The sequence below is a fragment of the Schistocerca cancellata genome, chromosome 5, assembly GCF_023864275.1.
Source record: "Schistocerca cancellata isolate TAMUIC-IGC-003103 chromosome 5, iqSchCanc2.1, whole genome shotgun sequence".
In the NCBI taxonomy this organism is placed as follows: Eukaryota; Metazoa; Arthropoda; class Insecta; order Orthoptera; family Acrididae; genus Schistocerca; species Schistocerca cancellata.
The window spans coordinates 377449614-377471586 of NC_064630.1; the positions used below are offsets into that span (position 1 = coordinate 377449614).

At 40.5% G+C, this 21973-nt stretch overlaps 1 protein-coding gene across 1 annotated transcript in view; it reads left to right on the top strand.

The window, feature by feature from the left end:
• The window catches only part of LOC126188919 (armadillo repeat-containing protein 6 homolog), a 113481-nt gene that overhangs the window by 58075 nt on the left and 33433 nt on the right, over nucleotides 1-21973 (top strand). The window contains exons 3-4 of the mRNA XM_049930632.1: nucleotides 2030-2175; nucleotides 9194-9313. Coding sequence (XP_049786589.1) covers nucleotides 2030-2175; nucleotides 9194-9313 — 266 coding nt within the window. The remainder of the gene's footprint in view (nucleotides 1-2029; nucleotides 2176-9193; nucleotides 9314-21973) is intronic.

The following is a 21973-nucleotide window of genomic DNA, read 5'->3' on the forward strand; positions in this document are numbered from 1 at the left end:
ACTCTTTCATGAAAGCCCACTTACAAAGTTTCAAGGACCAGCTTTAAGTCAAGAGTTAGAAATTTACTACAGCATCCCGTCCTGCATATTGCTCGCGTAATGATTACAAAGACAAGGTTAATGTAATTGCAATGCGCACAGAGATGTTTAAGCTATTGTTCATTCTATGCTTCAGACTTGAATGGAATCTGATGAAGCTCTAAAAAAATGGTGCAACAGGTAGTAGCCTCTGCTTTGCATTTCACAGTGATTTGCAGAGTTTAGGTGTAGTTGTAGTTTTTTGGAAGTTCAAATAATTTATGTTAACTGATTCTTGTATATAAGTGTGTTTAAGAAAACCATTTCTTAAGTGATCGTTGATAAGAGTTAGAAAGTTCCTTGGTTCTGTGCTGCGTGTCCAATGTCCTGGCTCACACAGATTCAAATGAAGTAATTTGTGATTCTCTTAGCTTGATAGAGTCTGTTTACCTTCTGAACATGGTACATAGTCATTGACAACCCCATTGTATGTCACACCTTTGGCCAAACCATTACTGCGTGGAGTGGCCGCGTGGTTAGAGTCGCCATGTCACTAATTGTGCAGCTTCTCCCACTGGAGGTTCAAGTCCTCCCTCGGGCATGGGTGTGAGTGTTGTCCTTAATGTTAAGTTAGTTTAAGTAGTGTGTAAGTCTAGGGACCGATGACCTCAGCAGTTTGGTCCCTTAGGACCACACACACACGCCAGTTCATAACATTTCCATTGTAACCAAACATAAATGTCTCTGCCATTTGCATTATGGGGTAGCATCACTTGAAAATGGTTCCAATTTGTTTCAGCTAGTAGATTTTATGGTCAATCTGATTTGCATATTACATTGATGAAAGCTGCTGTGTTATCAAGATTCCTCACTATGACATTAATACATTGTCTGAAAATAGTGTTAGCAGGTGGTGATTTTCAGCAAATGTTACCTTTTGTTTCTTGCAGTTATGTTGTTCAGGTCGTCTCCGGTGGCAGGAATATTTGAATTTGCCAAACCAACCATTATTGGCTTGTGTTTGTCATGTGGCCCAGTATATTGACTATTGTTAAGATGATTCTTAGTAAGCATGTTCTCCTGGAGAGTCCAGAATCTTCATATGCCTCTAACGACTTACTGCACACGTTTTTGGCATTTGTAGCATTCTTGGAATGCACGCAAATGATGATGGACAAACAAAATTTGCATGTAAAATGATGGACAGATAAAATTGACTGTGCTTTTTCTGTGTGTACTGTTGTGTAGTCTGTAATCCCTCCCATGATGTATTTCCATAATTACTAATGCTACAGATACATCTTCATTGTAACTGTCACATGTTTTGCATTTGAATAATGGAGCTTCTATGATACATGCTTTCCAGCTACAGATACATCTTCATTGTAACTGTCACATGTTTTGCATTTGAATAATGGAGCTTCTATGATACATGCTTTCCAGCTTCAAATGAATTGCTCTAATACAATGGAATAAGTATAATATGAGCATTAAAAGATAGAACACAACAGACAACTTACAGAGAAAACATGCATAGTTTGGCAAATATGGGATTGCAGCTGGGCACAGAATTTAATTTTGAACAAGTTATTAGTTTTTCTATGTGTCACACATTGTAGTAACCAAAATAAAAACAATTATTTTTTCTGTCTTAAACCTTTGTAACAAAGCATAGAACATTTTATATAAATATACTTTCATGTTTGTGATATCCTACATTTGCTACAGAAATAACACTGCACTAAAACGAGTTGATGAGATGATATGCTAAAAATAAATTGGTAACTACTTTATTGATTGTCCCTAAATCAATAGATCAGCTGTACCTGCTTCTTTGAATATTCTGACTGAATTTATATTCAAAGAATGTGATACACGTATTTCTTAAAATTTTGTTAGCTTTGATGTTCACTGTCATGGTATTAATTGATAAAATAGGGTATTTTTAATATTTTTCAATATTAATTGCTACCTGTGAGTGGCTAATGGCTTTTGATGTCAATTTTTCCAGAATACCCAGATGATAAAGAAACACTTAGCAGTTTGTTTTCAACATTAAGTTCTCTGGTAGTAACAAATGATTTCTGTCAGCTAGTGGAGGAAGCTGGGGGACTTATATTTATTAATGATGTTATGGTCAATTTCCCAGATAGTGAGGTAAGAGGCTAGTTGATAATCATATTTCACCATTTGGATGGAATGTAAATTTCGAATAATAGTTGAAATTTGATTAGATGTGTGTGCGTGCGTGCGTGCGTGAGAGAGAGAGAGAGAGAGAGAGAGAGAGAGAGAGAGAGAGAGGGAGGGAGGAGGAGGAGGAGGAGGGATATGGAGAGATGAGTTGAAAGTTGGAACTGGAGAGGGTTATGAAAAATGACTAGAAAGGGAAACAGGTTCAAAGGATGATGACTAGCAAAGATTTAGCCATGGTGGATAGTGTGAACAAAGGATCACTTCCCATCAGGGTAATTAAGAGTATCTGATCCTTTTCTGTAGGGGGGGGGGGGGGGGGGGAGGGGAGGAGGAGGAGGAAGAGGAAGAGGAAGAGGAAGAGGAAGAGGAAGAGTGAGTTTCAGTCCAAACTATGGGTTTTGAAGCCATTGTTGAAGTTTTCTGTTTGATACAGCTACAAAGATGAGCCAAAACTGTATAATCACTTGTTTAATAGTATGTTGGTCTGCCTTTGGATCACAATACAACAACAATTCTGTGTAGAATGGATTTGACAAATTCTCAGTAGGTTTCTGGAGGTGTGTGGCACCAGATATCTTCTCACAGGTTCACAATTTCTGTAAATTATGGACCGATAGTTTGTGATCACACAGTTAGCATCTTATAGCATCCTAGATGTGTTCCCTCAGATTCATGACGGCCATAACATGAATGTGAGTTGACTGTCATACACCTCAAACCAGTGTAGAATGATTCTGGCCTTGTAATGCAGTTACCCTGATGTCCAATGTCATAGCTGTTGTGGTATACGTCATTGAGAAGGGATTGCAGGTGGTCAGCAATAATGTTCACATAGTCCACAGGTGCCATAGTGCATTTAATTACTACCACAGACCATTGAAAAACCAGATGAATATTTCTCACAGCATAACACTGTCACCACTAACCTGCGTCCATGGTGTGACGCAGGTTTTCAGCAGCCATTCGCCTGGATGATGGCATATCCTGACATGACCATAGTCCAATCTTGCTAGTCACATGCCCACTACAGTTGTAACTTATCGTATCGTTCAATACTTTGGAACGTGGAGGGGTTGACTGATGTGGAGTCCCCACATTCACCAGTGTGTGCAGAACTGTGTGCTGTGAAACATTTTTGCCTAGTCCAGCATTGTACTTTGTTGTCAATTCTACCACATATCACTACCTTTTCTATTTAAAGAGTCTGATGTCTACTTCCCATGATGAGATGTGGACGTCCCCACATCTTGTTATCTGCTCATGTTTCAGCATCCTTCAACCAGTTTCCCTAGATGCACATGACTGTAGCACATGAACGACCAGTCAGCTGTGCCACTTCTGAGATGCTTGTTCCAAACTGTTGGATCATAACAATCTGTCACCTGAGAAAGTCACTTACATCAGTGGGTTTCCCCATTTGCTCCCCGTATTGTCGTGAGAATGATTCCACGTTAATCTCTGTTCTACTTACATACATTCCTTACCAATTGTGCCTTTGACATCACCGGGTGCCATTCATTCTCACAGATGGCAGTGGTCATAATGTTCTGGATTATCAGTGTATAAGAACATTGAGAATTTTGGATGCGTCAGGAGATGTACTTGGATAATTTAATGATGAAATGAATATTCTAATGTAAAAGTGAATAGTCATGAATATCTGTATGGCTGGTAGGTGATATGGCTATTGGCAAATATGACCATACTTTTGATCTGTTCAGATATGCATGTGGAAAGATTCCAATAAGAGGTGGTGATTGAATGTACAGGACAGGTCTTACACTCAGGCCATCCACCAGTGAAAGTCTTAAAGGGGCATGACTGAGTGCAGGTGTGACATACTGACGAACTGTGATAATGCAAAGGTTAGTTAGGATTAGGGTTAGGGTTGGATTTTGGGTAAGGATATCTGTTATCTCAGGACTTGATTAGAAGTAATCGAAGCCTCTGCGGAAGAAGTAATTGAATTTCTTAAGTCTTGGGTGACGAACGGAATGTTACTAGTGTGGTTCACAGGGTGTTGTGAGGCTATAGGTATAAATACACTGCTAGTCATTATAATTGCAACCTATATTTATTTGTTTATTTGCTATTTTCTTTTAGTCTTTTATCTAGCTGCAAGAACTGACCAAATGTTGCACATGACTTCATATATATGAATATAACTCATAATATTTTTACGTAATTTCAAATGTGTCAGTACAACTACGCATTTAATGGAAGAAGATACACATAAAATAATTACTTAAAAGTAATATAAATAATTTTAAAAATCTACATAGTACCTTTGGTATTCCCAAGTGTGTCATTATTTATTGTGCACAATAGTGCATTATATTCCTTCATGGCCTTCTGACAGATTGAAATATATAAACAGCATGCATTTTTTAAGATTTCTTGTTCACATTGTCCTTATGATGGGCTAAGTTTTGTCACCATTAAGACTGGCAAATTATTTGTCTGCTGTGTTTAAAAATATTGCGTTTCTTGGAGTATATGAAATGAATTGTAGTCCATGTATTGCACAATATGAGTATCTGAGATGGTGAAAGAAGTCAAAGAGCACACTTTATTTTAGTATGAGATATTTAGAAGGCTTAAATTTATCAAATATTGTAACATTATGGTACTAATGTAATGAATATTATAGCCTAAAGCAATTATTTTAAGTATCCTTGCTAAGATACTGTTCAGTGAAATAGAAGAAGATGGCCTATACAAAGATATTTGATTCCTTCATCTCCCGTTTATCATCCATAAAATATTTACTAATGTTAAATATAAGTTGACTGACTGTTTGAGTTATCATGTTCTGTAGATCCTATCTAGAGAGCTAATTTTCAGTGATGTCGAACGAGTAAAGGTGTTCAGTAACAAAAGTAAAGCAGCTGTTAGAATTTAAATCTGTACATATTAACAATAAACTGCCACCATACTGCCGTATGCTAGTTGTGTTCATCAGGTAAATTTAGTAGAGTAAAATTGAACGACAACTGCTACTTTGAAATATGATGCTGTTTCTCAAATTTAACAGTTGTTGATTTCGTCCAACTACTGACTTCACATTTACATGTCTGCATTGGTATTTATCAAATAGTGAGAATTATCTTCTTTTTTTTAATAATAGAGCCTTATTTAAAATGAACATAGGTATTAGTCATGAAACTTTCAGGCTCTTCAGTCCTTAATCTCGATAACCAGGTAACCTAAAGAGGTAGTAGCTAAACATAATCATTAGTCTTCAAGCTTTCAGACTCTTTAGTCCTTGAATAGGGATAATCAGGTATTTTGTAGAAGTAGCTAATTGGGAATGTATTTTTAAAGTTTCTTTTGAGGTTGTACAGATTCTTTTTTTTCTTGAAGATGTTTAGACCAGAATATAGAGCTCCACTTTGACCCTAGACAAAGAGATTGAGTCAGATGAAAATTGCTTTTAGGTCTTGCATTGCAGTTGTGTAAATCTCAGTACAACTGATTGTTATTGTTAACAGTAAATGCTATTATGGGGGTAAATGTAGTGGATAATGAGTGTAAGAATTCTGAAGTCTTTGAAGAGGGCTCTAAAAGGTGTGCAGTTATCCACTTTACTTAATTTTCTCCATATTCTTGAACATGAGATGTTGATCCACAGCTGCAAAATCTTTAATGCGAAGAACTTACTTACCTTGTAATAGTTACTTTCCTTACTTTTTTATAAGCATGACTGGTTTTAAAACAGCAAAATTTCTTTTCAAAGAGCACTTGTGTTTGTCATAAATGCCTTTCATGTCATCTGCTCTGACTCAGCCAGTATTCGTAATGTCCAGGCTATAGATAAATCCTGCCAAAGCAAAAGGTGTGACGTATTTCCATACACAGCATGAAATGTAATATGTGAGACAGGTGTCTGTGAAATGTTTTCGTTGCAGCCAGTGAGTAATGATTTTTATATCAAATAGAAAACAAGTACTAGGTTAGTGCAACTGAAAAAATTAAACTAGGAGTCAAAAGAGTGTAAATTAATCTTCATATTGCTGATGTTTGGTTAGAGTGGTGCAACAGTGAGACTAGTCACTCTCAAGTATAAATCATGCAGTGATGACAAAAAAGTTTTGGAGAAAGTTCAAGTCAAGAAGTCCTGTGGCATTTTGTCAACAAATGTTGGGTCTGAATCCAGATTGAATCATTGAAATGTAAGAATATTTCAGCTGTTGGCATTTGAATGTTATGTAAGAACAACTTTAGAGGTGAATTGTACAATACTAATTAACTGAGTTGTATCTTCATGGAGGTATGTTCCGCCTATGCAACTAATTGAAGGTAGTGTGTTTATTGCCATACACATTTCACTTCTTTTATTTGGGAAGCATCTTCAGTGGCAATTTCCAGCACTGTTAACTCATGCATGTGGATCTGGAGATGTATTTGTTAGTTTCGATGCTTCAGCTCACTGATTACTGACGTTCTTTCGCCCACATTTGACATATCACGTATACTCTCCATTTTTTGTGATCAACATATGTTTTGTTGTATCTTATACAGATATTGTGTCTTATACAGAAAATCAGTTTATCACTTACAATAACCCAAGCAGAGAGAGAGAGTCTGAGATGTAAAGGGCATTGACTGAACAGTTACAACTTATTTGGAAAGTCTTACTAACTCATTTATTGACCACTGAATAGCAACAATTTCTCAGTCATAAACTGCAATGAAATAAATGAGTTTCGGACATCTGTTAGCTTAGTAGTCTTCCTTCTGTAGGTAATTCCAAAAATAAAATTACTCATTGTCACCATATTGGATAGTCTTATTTTCTGAGGATTATATTTTTTCTTGTATTCAAGACAGGAGAGAGGAAATATTCCACAACAAGAGTAAAGCAGTTTTTCACAAAAAAAAAAGACCCACAAGCTCTCATAGAAAATAGATTATAATTCAGAAGATAATGGTGTAAAATAAGTAGCTGATTATGGTATAGGAGTCCCAATTTGTTGTTGTCATCACTGCTGTAAAATAATTAGCTGATTATGGTGAAGGAAGTCCAATTTGTTGTCATTGCTTATTAATAGCAGAAGTTATTTTTAAGGAAATGTAACAACTTACAGATAACATTGTTTAATTATTTTCTGCTTTGGACTGTATGAGAAAAATCTGAAAGTGGTTCTTCATGTTAACTTCTCATCCTGTAAAGGAAGTACTCAGGACTGCATGAAAATGTGCTTCGAATATAAATCGCTCATCCTGAAAACAGTGGTATGAGACATTCACACGCAAAGCAGCACATCTTACGACGAGGGACGTTTGGGTGATCACCTATTCAAGGTCTAAGAGAGTAACTGTGGTAAATATGATGACTCAAAATACCAATATAATAGGACCTAAAACATGCACATTTCAGTGTCTTACAAAAAAATGGTTCAAATGGCTCTGAGCACTATGGGACTTAACATCTATGGTCATCAGTCCCCTAGTGTCTTACATATAAATATGTTCCCCTCTACTTAAAATAATTGTGATGCCTAAACAACAAAAATTTTCTACTGACCTGATGGTTTCCATCTTCAAAATGCAGGTATGGGTTTTCAGTGAAGTGCCCAAAGGAAAGTGGGATATAACAACATATGCATCACTCTTTTTGGGATGAGTGATTTATAATCCAACCACATTTTCATGCAGTTGGTAGCATTTGTTGTCACACACTTTGCTTCTTAGTGATTGACCAAAAAATCAACAAGAAGTTAAACATTGTAATTTAGCCCGGGAATAATTCAGCCTCTCTCCCTCCCTCCCCATTCTCTCTCTCCCTCCACTTCCCCCCCTCCCTGCCCCCCCCCCCCCCCCTCTCTCTCTCTCTAAGTTGATGAGTTTTCCAGATGTACTGCATAAAAATTAAAATACCTTCCAAGTTGCAATATACTGATTCTTAGAGTTACATGTAACCATTGTTATATGATTTTGGTTATGGACAGAGTTAAACAGTGTGGGGTTTCTGCCCATTTGCAGAGTCCATGATTCAAAGTCCAGTAATCTCTAAGATATAAAAATACTGCAGCAGCACTGAGACATCTGGGTGCTGCACAAGGTAAACAGAGTGAGCTGGGATAACATAAAGTGTATATTGTTTGAACAGCAAACATCATTCATGGATTTGGTAGCCATCATTGTAGATTCAGACGTGATTGGTGATATTTCTGTGTTTATTTATTTATTTGTTATTGCATGACTTACTGCCGGTTACGTAAGTTCTTCCCATCCCTCTTTTTCCAATACCCACACAAACTTTTCTGCTTTTGCAACTGTAATTAATATTAGTGTAATAAGTTGTGTACAAAGTCCACAAGTTCTACAGCTGTTCAATAGTATACATCAATCAATTACTAAAGAAACTTAAAAAATAATATATACCAAGATGTGTTGTTTTTAGAAACTGAAATATCCAGATGTAGTGGTTTATTTGTGGGTACGAGAATTGTGAAATCTTAAGATCTCACTGTTCTATAAGATGATTAGCACCAGAAGCCTGCATCCTAGCGAATTAACATTCAATAAACTGCATGCACCATTTGTTATTAGTTTCAATTTTGTCTCTTTAGACAGAAAGTCCTTTGTATCATCTGTTCTGAGCACATTCTCTTATTTTTGTTGAATCATACAATTTACAGCTTTTCTTTGATTGATTCAAGCCACAAAAACCAGTCACAAAAATCTAAATCACTCTACGTTCATAAATAGTGAACATCTGCTACTGTTTTTATGACTCTTAGGAAAAAAGTTCATTGAGGAATGCAACAGCTAATGTGACAATAAATGTGGAAATGGTGCTCTTTTAATCTCTTGCACCTGTGGACGCTAATTACAAGGAATTTCACAAGGGTGAAGTAGACCATCTGAAATACTGGATATTCATCAGGAAATAGAATTAAAGATATATTGTAAAATCTGTTGTTCACAGCTGAAGAGAAGTAATAATATTCAGTTTGATTTAATTTCTGATTTGCAGAAAATCAATCAGCAGTGTTTGTGGTTACTAAAAAATTTAGCTGGAAACGATGAGGTTAAAATGAAAATAATACGTAATGGAACTGCTCCATTAATTATTGGTGCAATGGAAAGACATAGAGTAAGTAGTTATTTGTTGCCACATTTGTAGGTGTGTGTGTGTGTGTGTTTGTTTTTAAAAGTTTTTCTTCTGTTTCCCATCATTTCTTTCCCTTTGTTTTTTCCTCTTTATGTTATCTCTGATCTTTATTTTTATTTAACTCACCTCCTCCTGTACTATTCAGTTTTCACCCCATTTTTTTCACCACTCTTACTTTCTGACAGTATATTCTTCCATTCTTGTCTTTTTTATTGTTTTGCAACACTTTTTCCTGTTTCACCTTGAAAATTAAGGCGCCACTCATTTCTCCATCTACATAGTTTCTTTATGAGAAACAGCTGATGTATTATCAATCTTGCTTTCCTGTAACACGTTCTCAGTTTCTGGTATTTTGGCTATGTGACTGTGTAATGTCGATGGAAATGAACGTTTCAACCACTGTTAAAAATGGCCTCCTTTAGATTAATGCTATGTACTATGGCACTATGTCTGTGGTAATCAGCTCTAATTCTAATTATTTTGCCAGTGCTACTATTATGATTTGTATGTTTTGTGTATATATTTTGCACTTTTGGTTTTCTGGAGACTGCTTATGCTTGTGTCACACTTCCACCCAGCAAATTTTTATTGTCCTCTGAAAAAGGGTACTTCAGGTCTAGAGTGTGAAAATAAAACCTTTTTCTTATGTGTTTGATATTATGTCAAGCAAAGTTTACTGCCATTATTTGTGTATAATGTTGGGTAAAATTTCAGTATAATTACTATGAGATTTTTAATATCTAAATATCATAACTATTGACATTTAGTAATATTTTAGTTTTTTTGAACATTTAGGTAATTCTGATTGTAGATAATTCAACAAATTCAGATAATAATTGACTGTTCTTGCTTCAATTTACTATATTGTGGTTTATATAACTATATCACTAAGGTGGATAATAACAACAATATGGAAAGGATAAATTGCAATCACCGTATAGAGGAGGTGTTGAGTCGCAGTCTGGCACAATGAAAAAGAATGCTAGAAACATTCAGCTTTCATACTACATCCTTCATCAGAAGTAGAAAACACTTTCACAGTCACACAAGCATAACTCACACATGCAACCGCTGTCGTCTCCGGTCTCTAGTGATCATGTGTTTCCATATATAACTATATAGATACATATAATAGAGGGAAACATTCCACGTGGGAAAAATATATTTAAAAAGAAAGATGATGAGACTTACCCAACAAAAGCGCTGGCAGGTCGATAGACACACAAATAAACACAAACATACACACAAAACTCAAGCTTTCGCAACAAACTGTTGCCTCATCAGGAAAGAGGGAAGGAGAGGGAAAGACGAAAGGATATGGGTTTTAAGGGAGAGGGTAAGGAGTCATTCCAATTCCGGGAGCGGAAAGACTTACCTTAGGGGGAAAAAAGGACAGGTATACACTCGCACACACATACACATATCCATCCATACATACAAGACACAAGCAGACATTTGTAAAGGCAAAGAGTTTGAGCAGAGATGTCAGTCGGGACGGAAGTATAGAGGCAAAGATGATGTTGAAAGACAGGTGAGGTATGAGCGGCGGCAGATTGAAATTAGGAATTAGCGGAGATTGAGGCCTGGCGGATAGCGAGAAGAGAGGATATGCTGAAGGGCAAGTTCCCATCTCCGGAGTTCTGACAGGTTGGTGTTAGTGGGAAGTATCCAGATAACCCGGACGGTGTAACACTGTGCCAAGATGTGCTGGCCGTGCACCAAGGCATGTTTAGCCACAGGGTGATCCTCATTACCAACAAACACTGTCTGCCTGTGTCCATTCATGCGAATGGACAGTTTGTTGCTGGTCATTCCCACATAGAACGCTTCACAGTGTAGGCAGGTCAGTTGGTAAATCACGTGGGTGCTTTCACACGTGGCTCTGCCTTTGATCGTGTACACCTTCCGGGTTACAGGACTGGAATAGGTGGTGGTGGGAGGGTGCATGGGACAGGTTTTACACCGGGGGCGGTTACAGGGGTAGGAGCCAGAGGGTAGGGAAGGTGGTTTAGGGATTTCATAGGGATGAACTAAGAGGTTACGAAGGTTAGGTGTACGGCGGAAAGACACTCTTGGTGGAGTGGGGAGGATTTCATGAAGGATGGATCTCATTTCAGGGCAGGATTTGAGGAAGTCGTATCCCTGCTGGAGAGCCACATTCAGAATCTGATCCAGTCCCGGAAAGTATCCTGTCACAAGTGGGGCACTTTTGGGGTTCTTCTGTGGAAGGTTCCGGGTTTGAGGAGATGAGGAAGTGGCTCTGGTTATTTGCTTCTGTACCAGGTCGGGAGGGTAGTTACGGGATGCAAAAGCTGTTTTCAGGTTGTTGGTGTAATGGTTCAAGGATTCCGGACTGGAGCAGATTCGTTTGCCACGAAGACCTAGGCTGTAGGGAAGGGACCGTTTGATGTGGAATGGGTGGCAGCTGTCATAATGGAGGTACTGTTGCTTGTTGGTGGGTTTGATGTGGACGGACGTGTGAAGCTGGCCATTGGACAGGTGGAGGTCCACGTCAAGGAAAGTGGCATGGGATTTAGAGTAGGACCAGGTGAATCTGATGGAACCAAAGGAGTTGAGGTTGGAGAGGAAATTCTGGAGTTCTTCTTCACTGTGAGTCCAGATCATGAAAATGTCATCAATAAATCTGTACCAAACTTTGGGTTGGCAGGCCTGGGTAACCAAGAAGGCTTCCTCTAAGCGACCCATGAATAGGTTGGCGTACGAGGGGGCCATCCTGGTACCCATGGCTGTTCCCTTTAATTGTTGGTATGTCTGGCCTTCAAAAGTGAAGAAGTTGTGGGTCAGGATGAAGCTGGCTAAGGTAATGAGGAAAGAGGTTTTAGGTAGGGCGGCAGGTGATCGGCGTGAAAGGAAGTGCTCCATCGCAGCGAGGCCCTGGACATGCGGAATATTTGTGTATAAGGAAGTGGCATCAATGGTTACAAGGATGGTTTCCGGGGGTAACAGACTGGGTAGGGATTCCAGGCGTTCGAGAAAGTGGTTGGTGTCTTTGATGAAGGATGGGAGACTGCAAGTAATGGGTTGAAGGTGTTGATCTACGTAGGCGGAGATGCGTTCTGTGGGGGCTTGGTAACCAGCTACAATGGGACGGCCGGGATGATTGGGTTTGTGAATTTTGGGAAGAAGGTAGAAGGTGGGGGTGCGGGGTGTTGGTGGGGTCAGGAGGTTGATGGAGTCAGGTGAAAGGTTTTGTAGGGGGCCTAAGGTTCTGAGGATTCCTTGAAGCTCCGCCTGGACATCAGGAATGGGATTACCATGGCAAACTTTGTAAGTAGTGTTGTCTGAAAGCTGACGCAGTCCCTCAGCCACATACTCTACCTTCATAACCTCATACCTTCGTAACCTCTTAGTTCATCCCTATGAAATCCCTAAACCACCTTCCCTACCCTCTGGCTCCTACCCCTGTAACCGCCCCCGGTGTAAAACCTGTCCCATGCACCCTCCCACCACCACCTATTCCAGTCCTGTAACCCGGAAGGTGTACACGATCAAAGGCAGAGCCACGTGTGAAAGCACCCACGTGATTTACCAACTGACCTGCCTACACTGTGAAGCGTTCTATGTGGGAATGACCAGCAACAAACTGTCCATTCGCATGAATGGACACAGGCAGACAGTGTTTGTTGGTAATGAGGATCACCCTGTGGCTAAACATGCCTTGGTGCACGGCCAGCACATCTTGGCACAGTGTTACACCGTCCGGGTTATCTGGATACTTCCCACTAACACCAACCTGTCAGAACTCCGGAGATGGGAACTTGCCCTTCAGCATATCCTCTCTTCTCGCTATCCGCCAGGCCTCAATCTCCGCTAATTCCTAATTTCAATCTGCCGCCGCTCATACCTCACCTGTCTTTCAACATCATCTTTGCCTCTATACTTCCGTCCCGACTGACATCTCTGCTCAAACTCTTTGCCTTTACAAATGTCTGCTTGTGTCTTGTATGTATGGATGGATATGTGTATGTGTGTGCGAGTGTATACCTGTCCTTTTTTCCCCCTAAGGTAAGTCTTTCCGCTCCCGGGATTGGAATGACTCCTTACCCTCTCCCTTAAAACCCATATCCTTTCGTCTTTCCCTCTCCTTCCCTCTTTCCTGATGAGGCAACAGTTTGTTGCGAAAGCTTGAGTTTTGTGTGTATGTTTGTGTTTATTTGTGTGTCTATCGACCTGCCAGCGCTTTTGTTGGGTAAGTCTCATCATCTTTCTTTTTAAATATATATAGATACATATGTATCCAAGCTCCGCTAACCACTGTAAAGTGTGTGATAGAGAGTACTTCCCATGTACAACATTGATTAGTCTAATCATATATTTGCAGTCAGTATATGAGTGTTACATGTTGGGGGCTGCAGTATATTTTACAGTTAATCTTGATTCTTGAAACTTTCTAAGAAGAATTTTGTATGATACTTGGTGGTTGTCTTCAAACATCTGACTATTCAGACTTTTCAGCATTTATGTGCTGCTCTTCTGTGAGTCAAACAAAGCTGTGAGGGAAATGGAAATACTTCATCTTAACGTGGTGAATTTTCAAGACACTACCAGTCTCACGTGCACTGAATAAATAATTACCAATCTTAGTTTCTGATTTATTTGATATGAAAGTAACATGTCACCATGCATTGTTTTGTACTATCTTCACAATTAATAAGTGACTGCACGTAAGATATTAATTAATAATGACACAGATGTGCTGAAACATATTTGGGCAATAATAAGATTAATTGAAATATTTCTGATAATTGTGTTTTTTTTCTGTCATAGATATTTCTGTTTTTTTTCTGTTGTTTTTGTTATAACAATTCTAACTGTTTGATGCCACACTTCATGTAAAATGTCTTTAACATGTGTTTTCATAGTGAATGTCACGACAAAATACTAGGAATTCCCAGTTAAATGTAAGAATGAGCCTTATGTCCCTAACATGCACTTGTAAATGCATTATTTAAAAACATTGCTATAGGGCTTGAGTGTCTGAAACATGATATTTGGTACCTATAGAGAACGAAGTTGCTTCACTTTGTTGCCTTGCAGAATGATACGAATTGCTGGTGCAGCTTGATCCAAGGAATTCTTTGTGTGGTTGTGTTACATCCAAAGGTCTTCCTTCTGTAGTTTGTGCAGTGGAGCAAAATTCTCTTCAGTGACATGTGAAGATGGTCATCTGCCTGAGCAGAGAGTATTTACCAGCATAAAGTTGCCCCTTGAAACTCCAAAACCACATGTATTTTATGTACCCAGTGTTCTCTGAGCACTGGAAACACTTGTCTAAAGCAGTGATTTACTGTAATCTTGGAGGAAAATTATACGGTATAACTACCTGTTGGTATTTATTCCTTTGATAGTAACTGATATACAGTAGTGGCAAACCGAAACTGACAGTCAGAACTGTTTGAGCTGTTCTCAGGTAGCACAGTTGGTAAGGGCTGTCCTTAAAGGACAAAATTACTAGTCAGCATACATTTTTAAAACATCGTAAAAGCTCTGCTTCATGTACGTTTGATAGTGTACTTTCCCTTTGCCAGCTAATTTTTTTTTATCTCTTTCCTCATTTATATGTATATCCTCTTTTCTATTTACTCACCACTGATTTTCACCTTGAAGTTTTTCCCTTTTAGTCTTTTGACTCTTAATTTTCTTCATCATTTTCATTTCAGTTATCCTCTCCTGCTCTCTCTCTCTCTCTCTCTCTCTCTGTCTGTGATTTACCAAACGAAAGCACTGGCAGGTCGATAGACACACAAACAAATACAAACATACACACAAAATTCAAGCTTTCGCAACCAGCGGTTGCTTCATCAGGAAAGAGGGAAGGAGAGGGAAAGGCGAAAGGATGTGGGTTTTAAGGGAGAGGGTAAGGAGTCATTCCAATCCCGGGAGCGGAAAGACTTACCTTAGGGGGAAAACAGGACAGGTATACACTCGCACACACACCCATATCCAACCGCACAGACACAGACACAAGCGCGTGTGCGCGCGTGCGCGCACGCACACACACACACACACACACACACACATATATATATATATATATATATATATATATATATATAAAGAAAGATGATGAGACTTACCAAACAAAAGCGCTGCCAGGTCGATAGACACACAAACAAACACAAACATACACACAAAATTCTAGCTTTCGCAACCAACGGTTGCCTCGTCAGGAAAGAGGGAAGGAGAGGGAAAGACAAAAGGATTTGGGTTTTAAGGGAGAGGGTAAGGAGTCATTCCAATCCCGGGAGCGGAAAGACTTACCTTAGGGGGAAAAAAGGACAGGTATACACTCGCGCACACACACACATATCCATCCGCATATACACAGACAAAAGCAGACATTTGTAAAGGCAAAGAGTTTGCCCTTACAAATGTCCGTCCGCGTCCGTGCATATGCGGACGGACATGCGCGAGCGCAAACCCGTCCCTCCCTCCCCCCAAGGCAAGTCCCCTCGCTCCCGGGACCGGAACGACTCCCCACCCTCTCCCCCAAAACCCAAATCCCCCCGTCCTTCCCTCTCCCCCCCTCCCCCCCGACGAGGCAACCGTTGGTTGCGAAAGCCAGAACCCTGTGTGTATGCCTGTGCTTGTCCGTGTGTCCATCGACCCGCCAGCGCTCCCGCTTGGCAAGTCTCATCATCTTTCTTTTTAGATATATTCTTTTTAGATATATTTTTCCCACGTGGAATGTTTCCCTCTATATATATATAAAAAAAGAAAGATGATGAGACCTACCAAGCAAAAGCGCTGGCAGGCCGATAGACACACAAACAAACACAAACACACACACAAAACTCCAGCCCTCGCAACCAACGGCCGCCCCGCCAGGAAAGAGGGAAGGAGAAGGAAAGACAAAAGGATATGGGCTCTAAGGGAGAAGGCAAGGAGCCACTCCAATCCCGGGAGCGGAAAGACCCACCCCAGGGGGAAAAAAGGACAGGTACACACTCGCACACACACACACATCCATCACACATACACAGACACAAGCAGACATTTGTAAAGGCAAAGAGTTTGGGCAGAGATGTCAGTCGGGACGGAAGTACAGAGGCAAAGATGATGTTGAAAGACAGGTGAGGTATGAGCGGCGGCAGATTGAAATTAGAAATTAGCGGAGATTGAGGCCTGGCGGATAGCGAGAAGAGAGGATATGCTGAAGGGCAAGTTCCCATCTCCGGAGTTCTGACAGGTTGTTGTTAGTGGGAAGTATCCAGATAACCCGGACGGTGTAACACTGTGCCAAGATGTGCTGGCCGTGCACCAAGGCATGTTTAGCCACAGGGTGATCCTCATTACCAACAAACACTGTCTGCTTGTGTCCATTCATGCGAATGGACAGTTTGTTGCTGGTCATTCCCACATAGAATGCTTCACAGTGTAGGCAGGTCAGTTGGTAAATCACGTGGGTGCTTTCACACGTGGCTCTGCCTTTGATCGTGTACACCTTCCGGGTTACAGGACTGGAATAGGTGGTGGTGGGAGGGTGCCTGGGACAGGTTTTACACCGGGGGCGGTTACAGGGGTAGGAGCCAGAGGGTAGGGAATGTGGTTTGGGGATTTCATAGGGATGAACTAAGAGGTTACGAAGGTTAGGTGGACGGCGGAAAGACACTCTTGGTGGAGTGGGGAGGATTTCATGAAGGATGGATCTCATTTCAGGGCAGGATTTGAGGAAGTCGTATCCCTGCTGGAGAGCCACATTCAGAATCTGATCCAGTCCCGGGAAGTATCCTGTCACAAGTGGGGCACTTTTGTGGTTCTTCTGTGGGAGGTTCTGGGTTTGAGAGGATGAGGAAGTGGCTCTGGTTATTTGCTTCTGTACCAGGTCGGGAGGGTAGTTGCGGGATGCGAAAGCTGTTGTCAGGTTGTTGGTGTAATGCTTCAGGGATTCCGGACTGGAGCAGATTTGTTTGCCACGAAGACCTAGGCTGTAGGGAAGGGACCGTTTGATGTGGAATGGGTGGCAGCTGTCGTAATGGAGGTACTGTTGCTTGTTGGTGGGTTTGATGTGGACGGACTTGTGAAGCTGGCCATTGGACAGGTGAAGGTCAACATCAAGGAAAGTGGCATGGGATTTGGAGTAGGACCAGGTGAATCTGATGGAACCAAAGGAGTTGAGGTTGGAGAGGAAATTCTGGAGTTCTTCTTCACTGTGAGTCCAGATCATGAAAATGTCATCAATAAATCTGTACCAAACTTTGGGTTGGCAGGCCTGGGTAACCAAGAAGGCTTCCTCTAAGCGACCCATGAATAGGTTGGCGTACGAAGGGGCCATCCTGGTACCCATGGCTGTTCCCTTTAATTGTTGGTATGTCTGGTCTTCAAAAGTGAAGAAGTTGTGGGTCAGGATGAAGCTGGCTAAGGTAATGAGGAAAGAGGTTTTAGGTAGGGTGGCAGGTGATCGGCGTGAAAGGAAGTGCTCCATCGCAGCGAGGCCCTGGACGTGTGGGATATTTGTGTATAAGGAAGTGGCATCAATGGTTACAAGGATGGTTTCTGGGGGTAACGGATTGGGTAAGGATTCCAGGTGTTCGAGAAAGTGGTTACCCCCAGAAACCAGTGCCAAGAACCACTGGATCCTTATTTCTGGTAAGTTTTTCAAGTTGTTTCTTGTCGGTTCTCATATCACTTTGGGTGGCAATGTCATTGATCCACACTTTGTTTTTCTCCTCAGTTGTGATGTGTGGATATTATATTCCAACATTCAGTTTGTATGGAGTTGAAAATCTCACAGTAATTTGGCTTGTTTTCTGCAACATTTTCTGGCTTGTGGTTCCACAGGTTCCTTGCCGCCAGCAGATGGTACTTGTGACGTAAGTTCTTGTAGGTCTTCTTTTGTGCTACATCTTTGTGCCTCTCTGGTAATCTGTCTGAGTAGTTTTTTTTTCGGCAACAGCGCAAGATATGGTCAGTTGTTTCATAACTTTCTTTCCAGAGTCTGCACTTTGGGACCATTCCCGATTTTTTGAGTCTGGCTTTGACTGCAGTAGCTCTGATAGCTTGTTCCTGTGGAGAAAAAAATCAATCCTTCTGTTCCCTTCTTTAGGGTTCTGTTGGTAAGCCATTATCTTGTCTTTTCTTTACCTATTTTGCCTTCAATATTTCCTGAAAACTGCCCATGCAGTAATTTATTGTTCAGGCTGGCAGTGTGGCACTGTCATAAAGCTTTCTGCCAACTTTTCTGGGCAAGCACAGCCTGTCAATTGTACTGTGAAGCATGGAGTGCATAGTGAATCATCATGAGTTCCTTGTTCTGCTTTCTAGATTATCTGTCTGTACCTTGTCCAAATGCGTAAGTATTTGTAGGCTTCTGGCTAGTGGCAATTAACGACTTGTCCATTTGGCATTTCACTGCCTCCACTTTCTGAGATTTTACCCTTTTTTATTGCCAACGTGACACACTTGTCTGGCAAGATCACCCTGCAATCAGATTTTTTATATTTGTGACATGTGGAGTTCAGAACTCAATATCAGTTACTTAGAGAGTTAAATGCAACTGTCAGATATTCTCAAGAAAATTTACTTTGCAGATTTCTGAGGAATTTTTCATTCACTGAAGTTAAGATGATTTTTACGATGGGCCCTGTGGCTCACTTGGTAGTTTTGGAGACTGGCAGTTGGGCAATCAGTGGATCTCTGGTTTGAATCTCACTGTGGTCTTGCTTTATTGTTTATTTTGTTTGTTCGGTAAAAATACACACATCATTTAAATATAGAGTTCAACAAATGTGCTCCTCTGTTGTGTTGGGGGAGAGGGAGGGAGGGGTAGAATAGACCTACAGCCCTTCCTATTATAAGAGGTGACTAATAGGAGTCTTTTTTATTGGGTCGAGTTTTTTTTTACCTTAGTCTTGTGACTGTTCTTCAGACTACTGAAGGTTTTTGCTCTATTCACTTTTTAAAATGCTTTTTCCCTCACATTTTTTGGGTTTTTAAATTCTGGTCCCCATTTTTGGGTTTTACGTCCACTTTTCAAATTTACCAAACTGTGGACTGTTTGGGGAAGGACACCTTACTGTGGTGCATTATCTCTCCACCATGCACTGTTATCTTCTGCACCTACCAATCAAGTGGATCTACCTCTGCACAGTAGTTAGTCTGTTGTGGTGGGGTTATCATGTACCCACTCAGCAGTAGCCCTCTGACAATGCAGGCATTGAGCTGTGACCTCACCATGTCAGTCAAGGAGTAGGTGCCTGTCCACTTTGGGGTACCAAGATTCTGGGCAATGGCTACTGTGCCAAGTGGCCTTTGCCTTGGCAGGGCGGTGCCTGTGGGGTGAGCCTCCCATCAGAGTGAGTGGCATCGGTACGGATGATAAGCAATGAAACGTATCACGCTTAATAGTGACCGTGCCAAAATGGCTATCTCATCAGTCAAGAACATTTTAATGTAGAAGTGTACAATGCTACATGGCATTTCCAGAATTGACCATGTCTCAAGACGAGAGCCAGGCAAGGCGAAAGTGAAGTGGACAGTTTACTAAGAGTTCTTGGTTTGTTCCTGCGCTGTTGGTGGTTCTTTTGCTTCAATGAAGCCAATATTTTTCATTGAAAATATTGAAGATCAATTTGGAGCATTGCAGCAATAGAGAAGATGAGAAATGGATCTTTGCTGATCGAAACATCACATGCCAACCAATCACAGGCACTTCAGGCCCTCTTCAAGTTAGGAGATGTATATACCAGTCACCATTTCCCCTCATAATGAGCTCAGTAGAATTCAAGCTGTTATCTACTATCAGGACCTAACACTATGAAGTGATGAGAGCTGCGTACTAATCTGGCTTGGTGTGGAAACCATTTTCTACGCCGCATCCAGAAGGAACCCAAGGGTAACAGAGTGGACACTGGAGTTTTTATCTTAGTCTTTGTCGGCAACATTTTACCTGAGAATGTTAAGGTCGGGGTTTATAGGTGTGATGTCAGGCCTTATTTTCCTTGTCTGATGAGATGTTTTAAGTGCCAAAGGTTCAGACGCATGTCCTTCCGCTGTTCTAATGAGGCTATATGTAGGGCATGTGGACAGGTGCCCCATGAGGGTAGCCCTTGTCCGGAACTGCACCTTTCTCGTTCACCACAATGCTCAGTGTTCAAGAGGGAGAAGAAAATTCAAGAGTATAAAGCACTTGATCACCTGTCTTACCAAGATGCAAGGAAAAAGTTTGAAAGACTTCATGTGACTAATAAAGCCTCCAATTTTGTGACTGTCATGTCACAGTCAGCACTTCAAACCATCACAAGATCTCACACAACACCTCTTGGCCCTGGTTATCCCCTACACCTATAGCACTGGTGGTTCCCACTCGATTGGTACAGCCAGAGATGCTTACCGTATTTACTCGAATCTAAGCCGCACTCGAATCTAAGCCGCACCTGAAAAATGAGACTCGAAATCAAGGAAAAAAAATGTTTCCCAATCTATGCCGCACCTGAAATTTGAGGCTCGAAATTCGAGGGGAGAGAAAAGTTTTAGGCCACACCTCCAAATCGAAACAAAGTTGGCCCATTGTAATATGAGACACAATTTAGGTCGAATGAATGACGATACAGCTACAGTAGTTTGCTTCGAGTTGTAAGCTTAGCAGTTAAGCTTTACCAGGTAGCCATTGCTATGCGCCAGGCGCTCCGTCTGTATTTATACGGGTACCCTTCCTTTTTCACGTGCTTCGTCTGGTTTGAATTGATTGCTTATTTTTCTTTGATCTGATAAGCGCCGTTCTCTTTGTTTTAGGTGTTAATGTCACTCTAAGCTGAAAATGCATTACTGTACAGTGTAATGCATTGTTTGTCGCATTCTGATAATATGTGTTTACGACCTGCCACCGCTTGTGGCATGGCTTGCTTTTGTGCACGCTACTGCCGCTTACAATTAAAAAACAAAAGAGAGGAATCGTCTCATTAGTGAAACAATGGCAAGAGACTGCTATTTGTTGTTACTTACACTGCTGCTTTCTTCGATAATGATCAACAAGAACCAAACAATATACTGCGTACGATAGAAGATGTTCTGAACGAGAGTTTACCGAAAATTTTTCTCCGTTTGAAAATCTTTGCAGATGCCTCTTTAGTACATTACATTCTGCACAGAAATTAGAGTCATCTTAGATTTTAAAATCTGTTCAATTGCCGTGCTTCATTTCTGACTGTACTACTATTAGGCATAAGAATAATACGAATATAAACATGACATGATATGTCTCACTCAAGTTTCGTAGTTTATTAGGCAGACAGGATTTAAATGAGATAGCAGCAAACACGAAACAATACATGGGAAAATGTTTATATTCGTATCATTCTTATGGTGAAGAGAATACTGCATGTGATTCACAATACATAAAAGTTCCTATTAGCAACCACCTCTTCTCACAGGTGGGAAAAAATTCAGAACGTAGAGTTGGCCATATTGAAAAACATCCCAAACAGTCTTGCCAGTCGGATTTTCGTAGTACATTGAAATGCTGCTACATTCGAAGATGAACAATACGGAATTTGTATTTACTTTGTTGGATAATGTATGAAAATGCAGTGGTCGAAACTCAGGGCAGAGAAAAAAGCTCGTCTTCCACCTTTTTTTAAAATTATTTACTGATGCAGAGGTTTTGGCGCCAGTATTTATCTT